The sequence below is a fragment of the Garra rufa genome, chromosome 16 (assembly GCF_049309525.1).
Source record: "Garra rufa chromosome 16, GarRuf1.0, whole genome shotgun sequence".
In the NCBI taxonomy this organism is placed as follows: Eukaryota; Metazoa; Chordata; class Actinopteri; order Cypriniformes; family Cyprinidae; genus Garra; species Garra rufa.
This window is the reverse complement of record NC_133376.1, coordinates 16,519,820-16,535,456: the sequence shown is the minus strand read 5'-3', so window position 1 is coordinate 16,535,456 and position 15,637 is coordinate 16,519,820. Positions and strand designations below refer to the sequence as shown.

General features: G+C 35.7%; 1 protein-coding gene across 2 annotated transcripts in view; it reads right to left on the bottom strand.

The window, feature by feature from the left end:
- The window catches only part of atg2a (autophagy related 2A), a 34,294-nt gene extending 19,399 nt beyond the window's left edge, over positions 1–14,895 (bottom strand). For both annotated transcript variants that reach the window (XM_073820417.1, XM_073820418.1), the window contains exons 1-15: positions 14,407–14,895; positions 13,660–13,822; positions 13,434–13,583; positions 12,701–12,803; positions 10,904–11,042; positions 10,486–10,686; positions 10,202–10,304; positions 8,670–8,834; positions 7,454–7,596; positions 5,919–5,994; positions 5,563–5,815; positions 5,330–5,471; positions 4,032–4,130; positions 3,785–3,952; positions 3,389–3,653 (exon numbers count right to left, since the gene is read on the bottom strand). In XM_073820417.1, the coding sequence (XP_073676518.1) occupies positions 3,389–3,653; positions 3,785–3,952; positions 4,032–4,130; positions 5,330–5,471; positions 5,563–5,815; positions 5,919–5,994; positions 7,454–7,596; positions 8,670–8,834; positions 10,202–10,304; positions 10,486–10,686; positions 10,904–11,042; positions 12,701–12,803; positions 13,434–13,583; positions 13,660–13,822; positions 14,407–14,577 (2,341 nt within the window). In that variant the 5' untranslated portion in view covers positions 14,578–14,895. The remainder of the gene's footprint in view (positions 1–3,388; positions 3,654–3,784; positions 3,953–4,031; positions 4,131–5,329; positions 5,472–5,562; positions 5,816–5,918; positions 5,995–7,453; positions 7,597–8,669; positions 8,835–10,201; positions 10,305–10,485; positions 10,687–10,903; positions 11,043–12,700; positions 12,804–13,433; positions 13,584–13,659; positions 13,823–14,406) is intronic.
- Positions 14,896–15,637: the final 742 nt, after the last annotated feature.

Sequence of the window (15,637 nt, the reverse complement as noted above, 5' to 3'; positions counted from 1 at the left end):
GATGATGCACGTTATCATGCGACTCTTCACAACGAAAAAATACGTGCAAAGTGGAATGAAGCGGCGATCAGGCAGAGCCAGCTCCTCACTATCAGCGCTGAAGCACAGTTTGTTCAGCTTAGTTTCAGTTTAGTGAAACGTACGCGTCGCATTACACTTCACATCCAAACGTCACATGTCTTTATGGGTTGTGTGTAAAGCATGCACAGATTCCGGAAAACAACTGTGAATTAACCAAATTAAACAATTCTGGAACAAATCATGGGAAACATTATGCGTGTATTTACCGGAATCGCTGTGTGAAAGAGGCTGAAGTTGACGTGCCTCTGGTCTATATTCACGTTGTTCTGAAGCCTGTGCAATGATGTAGTTTCGACATCTATCGACTGAACAGGGTTTTCTAGATTAGTTTCCGTGTTGTTGTTGCTTAGCAATGTTATGGACACGATATTGTCTGGGTTTGACAAAAGGAGGGTGGGACAGTGATTGGTGCTCGGGGTGGTGACTGAAGGCGGTGACTGAGTAGATCGGACGTCACATCGTTACGGAAGTCACAGCGGCTCGTGAAAATGAACAGCTACTTTAAGCAGGCTGTGTGCAGTTTACTGTGGATTGTCTGTTTTGAAACTCATATGGTAGTTACATAACACCTAGACCTCAGTTATCATGAAAAAAGCCAGGAAATTTCGATTTTGACAATATGGGACCTTTAAATATAGGCTATTTAATAGCTTTTACAGTTCAAGCTAAAGCTTAAGATTAAATTATATAAAATATTTTATATAATTCATATTGATTCATATTGAGTGTATTATTTAATTCTTATACTATTAATATTTAACTTATTTAATTTGTAGTGAACTCTATATAAGTATTTAAATAATTCACCCTTATAGGCTGTTTGCGTCTGAGATTATTTATTTATTTATTTTAATGACCTTCTGCGCTTGCTATACTATATACTTCAGTGCGGTAAAAGTACTACAATTTATTATACTAGTAATTTTATAATAAATCGAAAAGCAAGACGTCTTGAAAACTAGGGAGTTGAAATGGCAGCTACGGCCAATGATTGATCCTCTGCTGCCATCTTCTGGTTATATGGGCAATTTCATGTCATTTTCATCTTAAAAAGACATTGTTTTCTGTGAAAAGACATTTTTTTTCCCATGTGGTCTTTATGAATGAAAAGTGAACCTTTGAAGTGAATTTTATTACACAGCTGTAGAGTTGAAAAATAATAAAGGCTTTAAAATATTACAAGATTTTAAAAATGGGTTCATGACTATGAAGGCAAGTTACTGATTATCATGATTAAGATGTCCTTGAAGAGAAGTATCGCTAGCTAGCTAATGTTAGCCTAAACACGTTATGATAGTGTTTAGCTGTCAGCATTTAAATGTAGGTACTCTCCTGGGATTGCCAGGCTCTGCATTTAAATTATTGTTGTTAAATAATATGAAACTGAATGTTCATGCAGCTATCATTATTTACGATGTTGCAATTATTATTTTTCCTCAGTTTCTGATAAGAACGAGGCAGTAGATGAGTCTCAGGAGTGTCCATCTATGTATAGCACACATAAAATGAGCTTCAGCGGAAGTTTACAAGCTGGCTTATCATTATGCGGAATTTCTAAAGAACGCTCCGTGCATATGGTCAATTCAGCAAAGAACACAAATGACTCTGTTTACAGTCAGATGAAATAGCGCTGACAAATATGAGAAACACTGTGCACAACGATACAGTCAGAAGGCTTTTCAGTCTACAAATCGACATCAATTACCATAGGTTTACTGTAGTTACACTAACTGCACAATGGTATTGTTATAAATGTTGTTATTTGTATCAAATTTTACTATATTATTAATGCAGACATGTATTACATGTCTTGAAGAGGTAATGGAATATAATTACAGTATTTTTTTGTGATTAAGCTAAAGTGTTTATGCATCTATACTATATGCATTTAGACTACTGTTTTTGTGACTATATTTGTGATTTTAACGGTGTTTACCGTGATCTAAATGTATGATACTATGGAAGACCAATGGTTAATAAAAAAAAGCTCAAACAGTCAGTATAATTCAATTTCACCATATAAAAATTAGGTTGGTACAATTTAGATATTACTAGATGTTACTATCATAACTCAAGCTACTATCAAATGTGTATTTCTAAGAGACAAACAAAATGCAATATTAATATTATCAGGCAACACAAACTTGTTTTTTGAATTTGAAAAAATATTACTCATTAGAATGTGCAGAACTTATTTTTTTCTATTAAGATATTTATTTTGTTAAGGAAAAATGACTGGAAAAAAAGAAAAACATGAAGTGCTTGTCATGTTCTTACTATAAAGAGTAGTTTAAAACCAATTAACTGTCTTGTTGCTACAGCTTTTCACTTTGGAGCAAAAATCTGCCTTTCAACTTGAAAGAAATAATAATGACATTTATCGTGGTAATTCAAAATAGACTAATATGGAAAAAAAAAATATTGTGATACATTTTTTGGCCATATCACCCAGCCTTATCAGAAAGGATAGTAAAGAAGATTTTTGAGGAATGTTGGCAACCAAACAGTTGCTGGCAGCCAATGACTTACATAACATAAAAAATCCCTAAAAATACTATGGAAGTTAATGGCTACCAGCAACTGTTTGGTTCCCAACATTCCTCATAATATCTTCTTTTGTGTTCAGCAGAAAAAAAGATTCATTCAGGTTTAGAACAACATGGGAGTGAGTAAATGATGACAAAATCTCTTTAGATTTATATGATTCGAATTAAATTCTTAAATTATTTGCTTTGGGTATATCATTTTTTTTATATACTTATTACATTTTGATGAAAAATAATGTGCACTGACTAGCAATATTTAAAAAAAAAATGTAAATGAGAATTTGATTTTAGGATCTCATTTGTTAATACATTTACACAAACTTGGTACAATTCAAAAGGTTAGAGTAATACTGTATACACAAAAATATTCTGAAATTAAAAATAACTGTTAAAAATAAACGTTTTCTATTTTAATGCATTTTAAAATGTTATTTATTCCTGTGATGCAAAGCTGAATTTTCAGCATCATTACTCAAGTCTTCAGTGTTACATGATCCTTCAGAAATCAGTCTAATATGCTGATTTGCTGTTTAAGAACCATTTTTAATTATTATCATTGTTGAAACAGTTGTGCTGCTTAATATTTTTTTACCATGATACATTTTAACATTTTTAGGATTCTTTGATGAATATAGTTACATTAAAAACAGCATTTATTTGAAACTGAAATCTTTTGGAACATTATAAGCTGTCAATATTAATTAATTGAATGTGTATCTGTTGCATTAATTTCCTAAAAAAATAATAAATGGATGCCTCACCATGCATATCAGTGAAACAGGCCTCCAGTAGTTTAGTGAGTTTGGCCCCTGGGCTGCAGGGGCCGTCCTGCTGAACGTCTGGCCCCTGCTGAGACTTCAGCTCTAGATTAGAGATCTGCAGGCTTAAGATCTCACTGCGCACTGCACGCTGGCTCAAGGGCCGCCTCAGCCCTAGGGGTCGAAGGTCAGGGATGGGGAAACGGACCTTCAACACGGCATAAGGAGATTGAAGCACAAGAGAGGAATGGAGCTCCAACAAATGAGACTGCAGAGAAAAAGAGAGAGGATTAAACCATGCATTGCATCCAATTTTGTTGTGTAAGGTTTAAAAATAAACCATTCTTTGCAGAGGTAGGCAGTATTATGTTGTTGTTTTCAATCAGGAGAGTTAGTGACCTCTGCAGCCTGTGCTGTGTGTCTTTGAGGTGCTGCTGGACAGTGACTCATGGCCTGCAGGATGTCCTCCAGTCGGCCTATAATGTCCAGGTCCAACTCAGAGCTGAGCTCCGCAAGCTCGACCCGCAGAGAGCTGTCCCTGCGTATCACACGACGTCTGCTTCCACTCTATAGGAAAGAGGAAAAACAGTTCATATAGTTCTAATCTTACAAATCAATGCCATAGGACTTTTTAAAGCTGTAGTACCTTTCGCATGTGCTTCTCAGACAGACTGTGGTGGAACTGGGCACAGGGTCTGGCAGTGGTGCCCATCGTGAAGAGACCGGCTGACTGGAACTGCAAAAGCTGGGAAAAGAAAATGTGCTCACATGCTCATTTTAAAGGAACTCTTCCAGAACCTTCATAAGCCTGCATGATGTATCCTATTGGATTTGCAACTTTTGGCTGTCTGACTTGTCATAACTCAAACTGTATTCACATCTGTTTAAAATTCTCCCTCAGATGTTGGCAAAGCTTTGGACGTGTGACTGTATTACACAATTACTCCACTGTAATAATCTGGTGACCAACTGGTAATTTTCTGATAATAAGGGCCGTTTGACTGTTTTGGCAGTGCAGATTGTGGTCTAGAGTGCAACACAGTTTAAAAATGAAACAAAATACTGTACAAAATGATGTAACAAAAGTGTTTCAGAAGAACATATAATGAAAAACAGGGCTTTACTTGCTCTTTGCTTTAATACGGTAATAATACAGTTCAAAAAGTTACACAGTATTCAGCATTTGGCCAGTATGTGGAGGCCATTTGCATGTAGTCTTCAAGATCCAGCTATGTAATCCTAAACTTATATTAACTTTTAGGGTCAGAGAGAGGGTAGAAATTATAAAAAAAAAAAAAAAAAAACTAAATGGTAACAATAAGGTTAATTTTAAATCCTTCAGAAATCAGTCTAATATGCTGATTTGCTATTTAAGAACCCTTTTTAATTATTTTCATTGTTGAAACAGTTGTGCTGCTTAATATTATTTTTTACCATGATAACAACAAGGTTAATTTTGACAATTCACCAATTAAATTAAGGGATAGTTCACCCAAAAATGAAAATTCTGTCATTAATTACTCACCCTCATGTCGTTCCAAACCCATAAGACCTTCGTTCATCTTCGGAAAACAAATTAAGGTATTTTTGATGAAATCCGAGAGCTTTTTGACTCTGCACAGACAGCAACGTATTTACAGTAGAACCACTGATGTCACATGGACATTTCAACAATGTACTTACTACCTTTTCTGGGCCTTGAATGTGTCAGTTGCATTGCTGTCTATGCAGGGTCAGAACACTTATGAATTTCATAAAAAATATCTTAATTTGTGTTCAGAAGATGAACGAAAGTGTTATGGTTTTGGAACGGCGTGAGGGTGAGTAATTAATGACAGAATTTTCATTTTTGAGTGAACCATCCCTTTAAGTACTGAGTTTTATGGCTCAAAATAGCAACCCAGAAAGGCCTGATGTGTAAGAGTTTGCAGATGTGCCGTGTACCTCTGTGTACTGTGGTCTGCCCGAGTCCCACAGGCACTCCAGCAGTTCCAGCCTGCTGAAGGAGAGGTCAGAGGTCGTGGCTCGGGTGTGCCGCCCTGCGCTACGCATCTCACATGCCAGCTGCACTGCTGCACCGGTCACCCTGAAGACCAGAAGTCAGAGAGAGTCAAAGAGTGGACATGTGTGGACATGCATATACAGTTGGTGAGCATAGCAGGTCATTCCTGCCGTACCTGATGTGGGAGTGGGGACATGCTTTAGCAAAGCTTCCTCTCAAATTGTGGAAGTCTCTCTCACCGAACATGCTGTCCTTAAAGAATGCAAGCTCACGGAAAAACAACTGTGACACCTTAGCCAATGAGGAGAGCCCATCTGGACCGGGAGGTGGGTCCTGCTCTAACAGAGTAAGTGTGACTCCGCCTAGAGAGAGGCGGAGCAATGAGTCAGGTTTCAGTGGCTCTGATTGACCGCTTCGGGACGACCGTTCTATTAGGAGAAAAAGAAAGAGGGTTGATGAATTGCAAGAGAAAATGTTAATGGAATGCGGTGACACACAGATGTGTTGTTTAAAACTAGTTTAGATACATACTGGAAGGTCTGCTACATTGAGGCAAACTAGTTAAGGATCCTGGTACAGGATAACGACGAGGACAGTTGAGCATTCCCTGTAACAGACGTATCAAAGTGCAAGGCAATCATACACACTGTACATAGATAGCTGATTCATAACAGGTCTATGGACTTAATCAAAAGGGTCATTCCTGGTCAACTCAACCAGAGGTCCCTGGCTCAAATATTTGATTTTGTTTAGATTTTTCCTGTCACAGATGTATTTTTACTAAGTAACACACTATTTTGTAGAGAGGGGTCAAAATGGCAAAATGAGATTTGGAGCAAAATGAGAGAATCATAAAAATGACTTTAGAAAGCTGACAGCATCTTTATTTCATTTTTACACAGAGATTGGTAGGTTTATTAGTAAAATATGTTGACTTTACCAAAGGTGACATTTTAAAAATGACAAAAAAAACACCTTTTTTGCCTCAGGTTTGCATGCCTGTAACTCAAGAATTATTAAAGATATCGTAATATACTTTCAGATTCTGGTTCTTTCCTTTTGATTTTAAAGTACCTCAATGGTTAAATCCCAAAGATATGGAGATCTTAATGTGGCTCTGTGAGTAAACTGGTAAAATTTTCACATTTTCAGTAGTCGCAAACCAAATGTGGGTCACTTTGCATACAGCTCACAATAAGCTCATTTTTACCCTCTTTTGACTCTAAATCTCAGGTGAAAATCTGAAAAGCTATCACTTTTTTATTAATTTAACACATCCTTGGTGAATAAAAGTATTAATTTCTTTCAAAAAAAGATTTTTTTTTTACTAACCCCAAACTTTTAAACAATAGTGTTTATTGTTAGAAACCCTTTCTATTTTAAATAAATGCTGTTCTTTTTAACCTTTTATTATTAATTAACCTTTTAATAAATCAGCATACTAGAATGATTTCTGAAGGATTATGTGACACTGAAGACTGGATTAATGATGCTGAAAATCAGAGGAGCTTTAGCTTTGTATCACAGGAATAAATTACATTTTAAAATTTATTTACACAGAGAACAGTTATTTTAAACTAAAATAATATTTCACAACGTTACATTTTTTTTGTATTTTTGATCAAATAAATGCAGCCTTGATGAGCTTAAGAAACCATTTAGATTACAAAAAACATAATGACATTTTATATTTTTGTTTTCATCACAGAAAGTTTTTCCACAGAAAAAAAAATATTTACAAAATGAAAAATTTGAGCTAGGGAAGTTTCCAAAATTTGGTTGATTTGACACGAACTGACCCATAATCAATACATTAAGTTAAAATGTATATGAATGAATAAGGGAAAGTGTGTATAATTAGATCCTGACATGCTATACAGCAAATCTAATGTGTCTTTACAAAAAGAAAAAAGAAAAAAAACGTTTTTGCAAGCTACTGAAATCAAGTGTGATGTGATTTTTTTTTCATTCTCTGAAAGACAGAACAACTGAACTACAGAAATACAAAATATGCTGAACGTGATGAGACAAGACCTCTACACATTTGAGTTTATAACAGCACTGACCTGTGGAGACAGAGGGTTTGTTTGAGCCAGGCTGCTCTGGCTATGAATGGACGACTCCATATCACTGTCAGATAATTCACTTCCAGAGCGTGTTGACAACACACTGCTGGTCATACAGCCAGGACCCATTGAATAAAACATCTCTGAGACAGAAGAGACAGAAAAACAGAACAAGAGAATAAAACCAGACACTGCACTTTTTGTCAAGAGCCTGAAGCTTCATTTATAAAATGCATGTACGATCGGATATAAACCTAATTTCATAGATTTCATTTAATGTCAAAAATGAGGAACAAATTTGGTTTCATCAAGGCAGAGACTGACATTAAAATGTTCTTAAGGCTTTTTGGCTTTCATATAACAGTTTTTCAATTAATTCAACATTGAAACTGTACAGATAAATAGGGATATATACATATGAATGTTTTATACATTTTGGAAACTGTTGCTCATTCACATTTAATCACTCACCACTACTTACACCACTACTGCCGCTACCTGTTGCTATTTTTTACCACAACTCGCAAAATAAAATATTGACAATGCCACACTGTGCAGCTTTTCTTGTAATTTTCAGTCGAAGGGCAACAAGAGAAGTGATGTAAGTCTTCACTGCTTTCCACGCGATAAGAAGAGAAGAAAATAATGGGAAGATGCCTGTGGACAAACAAAACTTCCTAAAGACCTGCGTATTTGTTCTCTCCACTTCAGCCCTGATGCTTTCAAGGCTAGTAGACCACAGCTACTGAAAGAGCTTACAAATGGCAGAGACAAGAAATGCTTGATTCTACCCTGGCAGGATGTAAGCAAGCCGATGCTTGTCACAACACCGCAGCCACTGAAGGAGTTTCTTAGAGTGATTTTACTCCATATGGTATGGGATTTGGTTTAAGCCTGCACTTATATCAATTGCCTATATTTAAGCTCTTTCAGTAGCTGCGGTATCAGTATTTTATTTTCCGAATTGTGTATTCCGAGCTGTGGTAAAATTAGCAACAGGTAGTGGCAGTAGCCCACGAAGTCCAACCGTTTCATGTCATTGAAATATTGGTGCCCCCCGTAGTCCAAAATGTGTATAAAAAGATGTGGATTTCCATATACTTGCTCAAAAAACATATGGTAGTAATCTAGTAGTATGCCAGTTTGAACATATCCATAATTATATATTCGGTCATCTACAATAATCCTAACAAAATATTGACTATTCTCATCTCACCTCCGTTCTCCAAAGTGGTAACAAAGGGCTCTGCGTCCAGCTCCAGGTCTCTATCATACATTTCTGAGTTCAGCTGCTTACTGAGATCCTCTTCGATCAATCGTAGATCATCCGAACCCAGAGGCCTAGAAACACCCCCACCAGACACACCAACACCACCACCGTCTGACAAACAGAGAGAAAGGGCACAGTCATTCCACTGGACACTGTCAATCAGAAAAGAACATCCAGGCTAGGGCTGTCACTAACGATTATTTGGGTAATCAAGTAATCTGTCGATTCTGACGATTAATTGATTAATCGGACAATTATTATTGTTTTTTTTGTAATAATAAAATAGACCATATAATAGCAATGAGATAATTAGTTCAAAATAAGGTATCAAAAGCAAGTAGTCATATGGTTTTATTGAATAAAACTGTTAAAATACATAATGTATTATAAACAGTAGAGCTAATGTACATTACGCAATATAACAAATGCCTGCAGAGGGCACCAACAGCCTGATGATTGTTTTTACACTTTAATCTTTGTTTAATCCTTGTTTAATATTGTCTCAACAAACATTTAATTCAAATATTCACTTAATCTTTAATATTTGGAAATTCCTTATGACAGAAATGCTGTAGATACTGTAATTTGTTAAATATGTGGACATCAAAACGTGTAAACTCAGAGCGAGGGTGTAAACTTTTATTTTGAAATCGCGATGAAGAGTTAGCATATTGAGAAACATACTGATGCATTATCCTGTGTTTGCGTAGGTTTCTAAATGGTTTACCTTACAAATCTGATGAAATAGCACACGTTGGGTTCCCAGATGAACGTTATTATAAACCCAAACTCACAACAACAAGCAGAGGTGGAGTTTGAGACGCTCCACATTTGTAAATGATTACAGTTCTTGCGTAGCAGCATTTACTGTGAATGGAGCCGATCTGAGACGCACGAAGGTAACCTACACACATGTAAATAATTAAAGTGCATATATTAAACCTGCATTGCATATTTATTTAATTGAATCATAGCGTTTGTGAATTCCTAATAACATTATATTTTATTATGATTTTTAAATGGGTTTAATATGTGGAATGCCCCACTTCCGGTATTTTGCCAATTACTCGACACAGGCAAAATGCAATCGGGAATTTTTTAAAATCGAATATTCGAATAGAAACGTGGAATCCTCACAGCCCTAATCCAGGCACAAGAACAAGTTTTTTTCCACAGGCGATCTCCATTTCGAACAGCTAGCACACCCACCACTATGTAGTAATTATCTTGTAAAACATATTATTTTTATGCAGTATACCAAAGATATACACAATAATTAATGTAAATATGTGTTCGAAATGCATTTTAATTATTACTAGATACATCTATAAAAAAAAAATAAAAAAAAAAGTTGAATTAAGGTAGAAAAACAAAGTATGACTGTTGATGTGTCTCATTTGCAAAGGGAGGAAGCGAGACATGAGACATCAAACATATTAAAAGTGATGAGCAAACACAGCACATAGTGCTCATGTTACCTGATGTCTCGATGCAGAGGGCGGATAGGAGGTCTGTCAGGTGTGTGATCTGACTCGGGGACAGCAGCAGGTGGAGACACCCTACTTTACCATCCAATTCAAACTAAGAGGAAAAATAGGAAATTCAGCTCAGGTAACAATTAAAGACATATAAATCTCCTGTTTTGCACTAATAAACCTTGAAAAGCTGAATGGTTTGAATATTTGATCTCACTGCTTTAGACAATTCATGATCAATAAAACATTCCCATTCAGTCTTTTGTATTTTTATTGTTCACACAAACCTTGGGCCCAGGCAGCATTTCGTTCTGTTTGATTTTGACTGTTGTCTCTATGAATCCAGAGCATTGTCCAATCAGCAGAGGCTCGGGGGCCTTCGGAGTGGGATGTAATGATTGAGGGGCATCTGAGACATCATCTCCATCATCTTCATCTGTCTTATCTGTTTCCCTGCTGCTCGCCATGTCATCAGAATGAACCAGCCCCTAAATGGATGAATTAAAAATCACTGCCCATTACAGACCAAAACTTTATGTTTGTCATATGTTTTAACCAAAGCCACTTACAAATAAGGAAGAATAAATAAGCAATTTATCATGAAAGGCAACAGTTTTTGTAGTACACAGTGATAAATATAAATACACTAGCGTTTAATTGAAATGCAGAAAGCCACTAACTAATGGATTGTATAGTTTCTCTGACCTGTGATCCTCCGAGAGTCTCATAGAGCAGCTGTACGGAGTTGAGCTGAAGGATCTTGTGCAGGAAGGCTGGTGGCTGGTGGATGTCTACAGGCACTGTCTGGCTTGAGTCTCTCACAGCCTCATCACAATAGTCCACACTGCAGTATCGCATGTTACCACCAGAGAACACAGATCAGTTACAAACAATGGAATGCACTCAAGGAAACTCAAGCATGCAAGCGTTGTTTTGAAAGATATGATTGATGTTTATGAGTATTTTTAGTTTACCAGTGAATTGACTAAAAGAACGTAAAGATTTTCAAGTATTTAGATTTGGAAAAATATGTTTTTCAAATAACACTCACGACTGTTCAAAAGTTTTGGGTCATTACAATGTAAAAATTAAGAAATTAATACTTCCAATTAGTAATGACACATTAAAACGATTAAAAGTGAGAGTAAAGACATTTATGGCATCACAAAACTTCAAATAAAGTGTTTTTTTAAACTTTCTGTACATCAAAGTTATGTTTTATATGATAATAATAAGACTTTTTTAGCAGCAAATCAGCATATCATCATGATTTCTGAAAGATCATGTGACACTGAAGACTGGAGTAATGGCTGCTGAAAATTCAGCTTTGCATCACAGGAATAAATTACATTTTAAAATACACTACCAGTCAAAAGTTTGAACAGTAAGATTTTTTTTTTTAAATAAGTCTCTTCTGCTCACCAAGTCTGCATTTATTTGATCCAAAGTACAGCAAAAACAGTAAAATGTAGAAATATTTTCACTATTTAAAATAACTGTTTTCTATTTGAATATATTTTAAAATGTCAAAATGTGATCAAAGCTAAATTTTCAGCATCATTACTCCAGTCTTCAGAGTCACATGATCCTTTAGAAATCATTATAATATGCTGATTTGCTGCTCAAAAAACCTTTTTTATTATTATTTTCAATGTTTAAAACGGTTGAGTACATTTTTTTAAAGATTCTTTGATGAATAGAAAGATCCAAAGATCAGAATTTGTCTGAAATAAAACACTTTTGTAAAATTATACACTACACCGTTCAAAAGCTTGGAGTCAGTATAATTTTTTTGGGAAAGAAATGATAGAAATTAATACTTTAATTTAGCGAGTATTCTTTAAAATGATCAAAAGTGATGATAAAGACATTTATAATGTTAAAAAAAGATTTATATTTCAGATAAATGCTGTTCTTCTAAACTTTCTATTCACCAAAGAAACCTGAAAAAATTCTACTCAGCTGTTCTCAACATAATAATAATAATTACGTTTTTTTGAGAGAAAATCTGAATATTAGACTGATTTCTGAAGGATCATGTAATAATGCTAAAAATACAGCTTTGAAATCACATGAAAAAAATAAATTACATTTTACAATATATTAAAATGGAAAACATTTATTTTAAATAGTAAAAATATTTCCTAATTTTACTGTTTTTGCTGTGCTTTGGATCAAGTAATGCAGGCTTGGTGAGCAGAAGACACTTCTTTAAAAAACTTAAATATTTTGACTGGTAATGTATATTAAAATAGAAAACGTGTAAAAACATTTCACAACATTTCTGTTGGACATAAAAATGCAGCCTTGGTCAGCATGACAGACATATTAAACATTATTGTATTTTTGAGTATCAAGGTCCATGTCATTTTTTAATGACACATCTACTTGAGCTATCATATCCGGCACACCCTCGAATCATCTTACTTTACAAATAAACCGAAAAAACAAAATCATAATACATCCATAAATGTGCAAAGACGTCACTCATCTTTGCCTCACCGTTTAATGCGCATCTCTAAGGCAACCCCAGTCTCAGCGTCTGGGGAATGGTGTTCTACACGCACTATGGTGTCCAGAAAGGTGACTTTTATTCGACGTAGGACTGCAAACACACAAAAAGGCCAAAAATAAAACACTAAATAGACCAAGGTATTGTTTTCCAGTGTGCATAGGTTCATAAGTATGTGATAATACACACCCAATCAGTCATCTAACAGTTTAACCTAATGAATCAACAGTGTTAGGGAGTAACTAGTTACATGTAACAGAATTACATAATTTAATTAAATGAATCAGATACAGTTACTGAGAAAAACATGTGTAACTACATTACAATTATTACTTATCAAAATGTTAATGATGACTAAGGGGGTTACATATGAACACTTTCACACACATACAGATTTGATTTCTTTCTAAAACGGCATTGACCAATCTAAAAAATGTTTCAGGAGTTTAGGACACCGAATATGAAATATGTTTATTTAATAACCATTTCCTGTTTGGCTTTGTGTTCATGCTTTTTATTTTTTTCCAAGGCATTGATAGATGCCAGTGTTTCATGTCATAGTTATGTAAAGATTTGATTTCAAAAACAGTACCATAGCTATTATCTTATGATTTTAAATCTGTATTTAACCTCAGAACAATCTCAAAGTAACTTGTAATCTGTAACACCGTAAATCAACAATGCAAATGAATCGCACTCCCAAACACAAGAACTGCTACACACCTGTCTCGATGGTCTGTGCAAACATTTCCAGCCCCTCTAGTGGAGCCGGCGGCTCTTCTGACGCCTCGGGTGGGTCCTTCAGGCACTCCTGGGCCAGCTGCATGCTGGACGTCATGCATGACGACCACCCTTGGGAATCCCAGTTTCCATCTAAAAGAGCAATCAGTCAGTCCTGTGTAAAATATGGTAATACGTATCAAACCAAATGAGTGCACGAAGAACTCACTGGTTCTGTATTTGGGCCTGCATGTTATTTGCAATCCAGTGACTTCAAGGGTGCAGTGTTCTGTTACAAGTGCCGCCCAGGGAATAGTCACAGCGATGCTGTTCACAAAACCTTCAACAATCTCCAGAGGAGCTCCCAATGAGTCCAACAACTCGTTCACCGCCTGAAAAGAGGATTTGGAGTAGTTAGGGAATCTGAAAATCAAGTGATCTGTAAGAACCCAAGATTTTCAGTCTTTTAGATGTCACAGAATATAATCATCCCCATCCTAAAACTGAAAAGGCAACTGTATATTTATATGTAAAAAAAAACTAATTAATACTGTAAAATATTATTTGAAAAAGCATTTACGTTTTTATATATATAATACTGTACGGTTTGATTTGAAACATTTTATTCAAATTTTAATTTATTGAGTTACACATACTTCTCAGCACTCCCTTGCAGGCCTAACATTGAGAAACAAAATGACAACACCACAAAAATTGAAAAACATCATAAAGTAATCAGACTCATAATGTGAAAACAAAAGTTAGTAAGCCTTGTTCCTTGTGACTCGAGACCAGGAAGAAGATCTAAGATGCAGCCTTTACTGCACAAGTCATCAAACTCTTGGAAACATGAGTGCTCCTTCGAATAACAAGATGTGTTGATCACACATACTCAAGATTAGATATTGCGAAATACTGCAAATATGGGCCACTTGGACAAGGAAACTGGCCTGGGCATGTCTTACCCCACACTTACCCACACATCCAAATTAATTTCTCTGATGACCCCGCTGCCATTGTACAGGTCCAAGCTCAGCTGGTCCAAACTGAGTCTTTCCTCCAAGAAGTGGCCCAGGTAGTGTTGCAGGAGGTACCGACAGGCCCGTTTCTTTATTGAGCCCGACCAGGGGAAGAGCCACCGAGACATAGGGCCAGAGCAGACGGGGAGAGGGAGCAGAGAGGCGGCGGAACGAGAGACCAGTCCTGCATAACAGACTTAAACCCCTTGGTAGTGTGCGAAAAGGAGAAAACAATAATACAAGCGGACTACGATGAACAAGAAGGGGTGAAACCGTCTAACTTCCTGTCCTTTGACACCAAAATCCCCCGGTTCTTCGTTTTTGGACGTCAGGTTGTCCAAAGCAGCGTTTAAAAGAGGATCTTTGTGTTGATGCTGGTCACTCCGGTTCTACTTTTAATAATAAATGTCACTGAAATATGCGACAGGTCCTCTATGATTCCTTTGGCCAACGGGTTGTTTATTGTTTTCATACTCGGACTGAACGAGTGTGCGTCATGACGTCAACGTAGCTGAATTTGACGGAAGTTGGAGGCGTCAATTCGCCATCTTGGGACGGTCAACTTCAACGCTTCATCCAGATATAACGAACTTGCTGTAGCCAATCTTATGTTTATCTTTATTTAATATTATTTTTTATTGTGTACATAAACAATAAAACCTTATGTAATAAAGATTCCATTAGGTATCGTATCGGTTCCACAGGATTAGCATATAATAGCATCACTGGTATATAATAACAAATTCTTATACACTATCAGTCAAAAGTTTATGAACAGTAGGATGTTTAATGATTTTAGAGAAGCCTATTCTGCTCACCAAGTCTGCATTTATTTGATAAAAAATACAGCAAAAACAGTAATATTGTGAAATATTTTTACCATTTAAAATAACTGCTTTCTATTTGAATGTATTTTAAAATGTAATTTATTCCTGTAATCAAAGCTAAATTTTCAGCATCATTACTCCAGTCTTGAGTGTTCAACACATGATCAAAAATTAACAGTTGAATACATTTTGTCAGGATTCTTTATGATGAATAGAATAATCCAAAATCTGCATTTATCTAAAATAATACGTAACATTATACACTACATCATTTAAAAGCTTGGAGTCAGTATATTTTGGAGGGAAAGAAATATACAGAAATTAATAATTTTACATTAACATTATAACATTATTTAACATT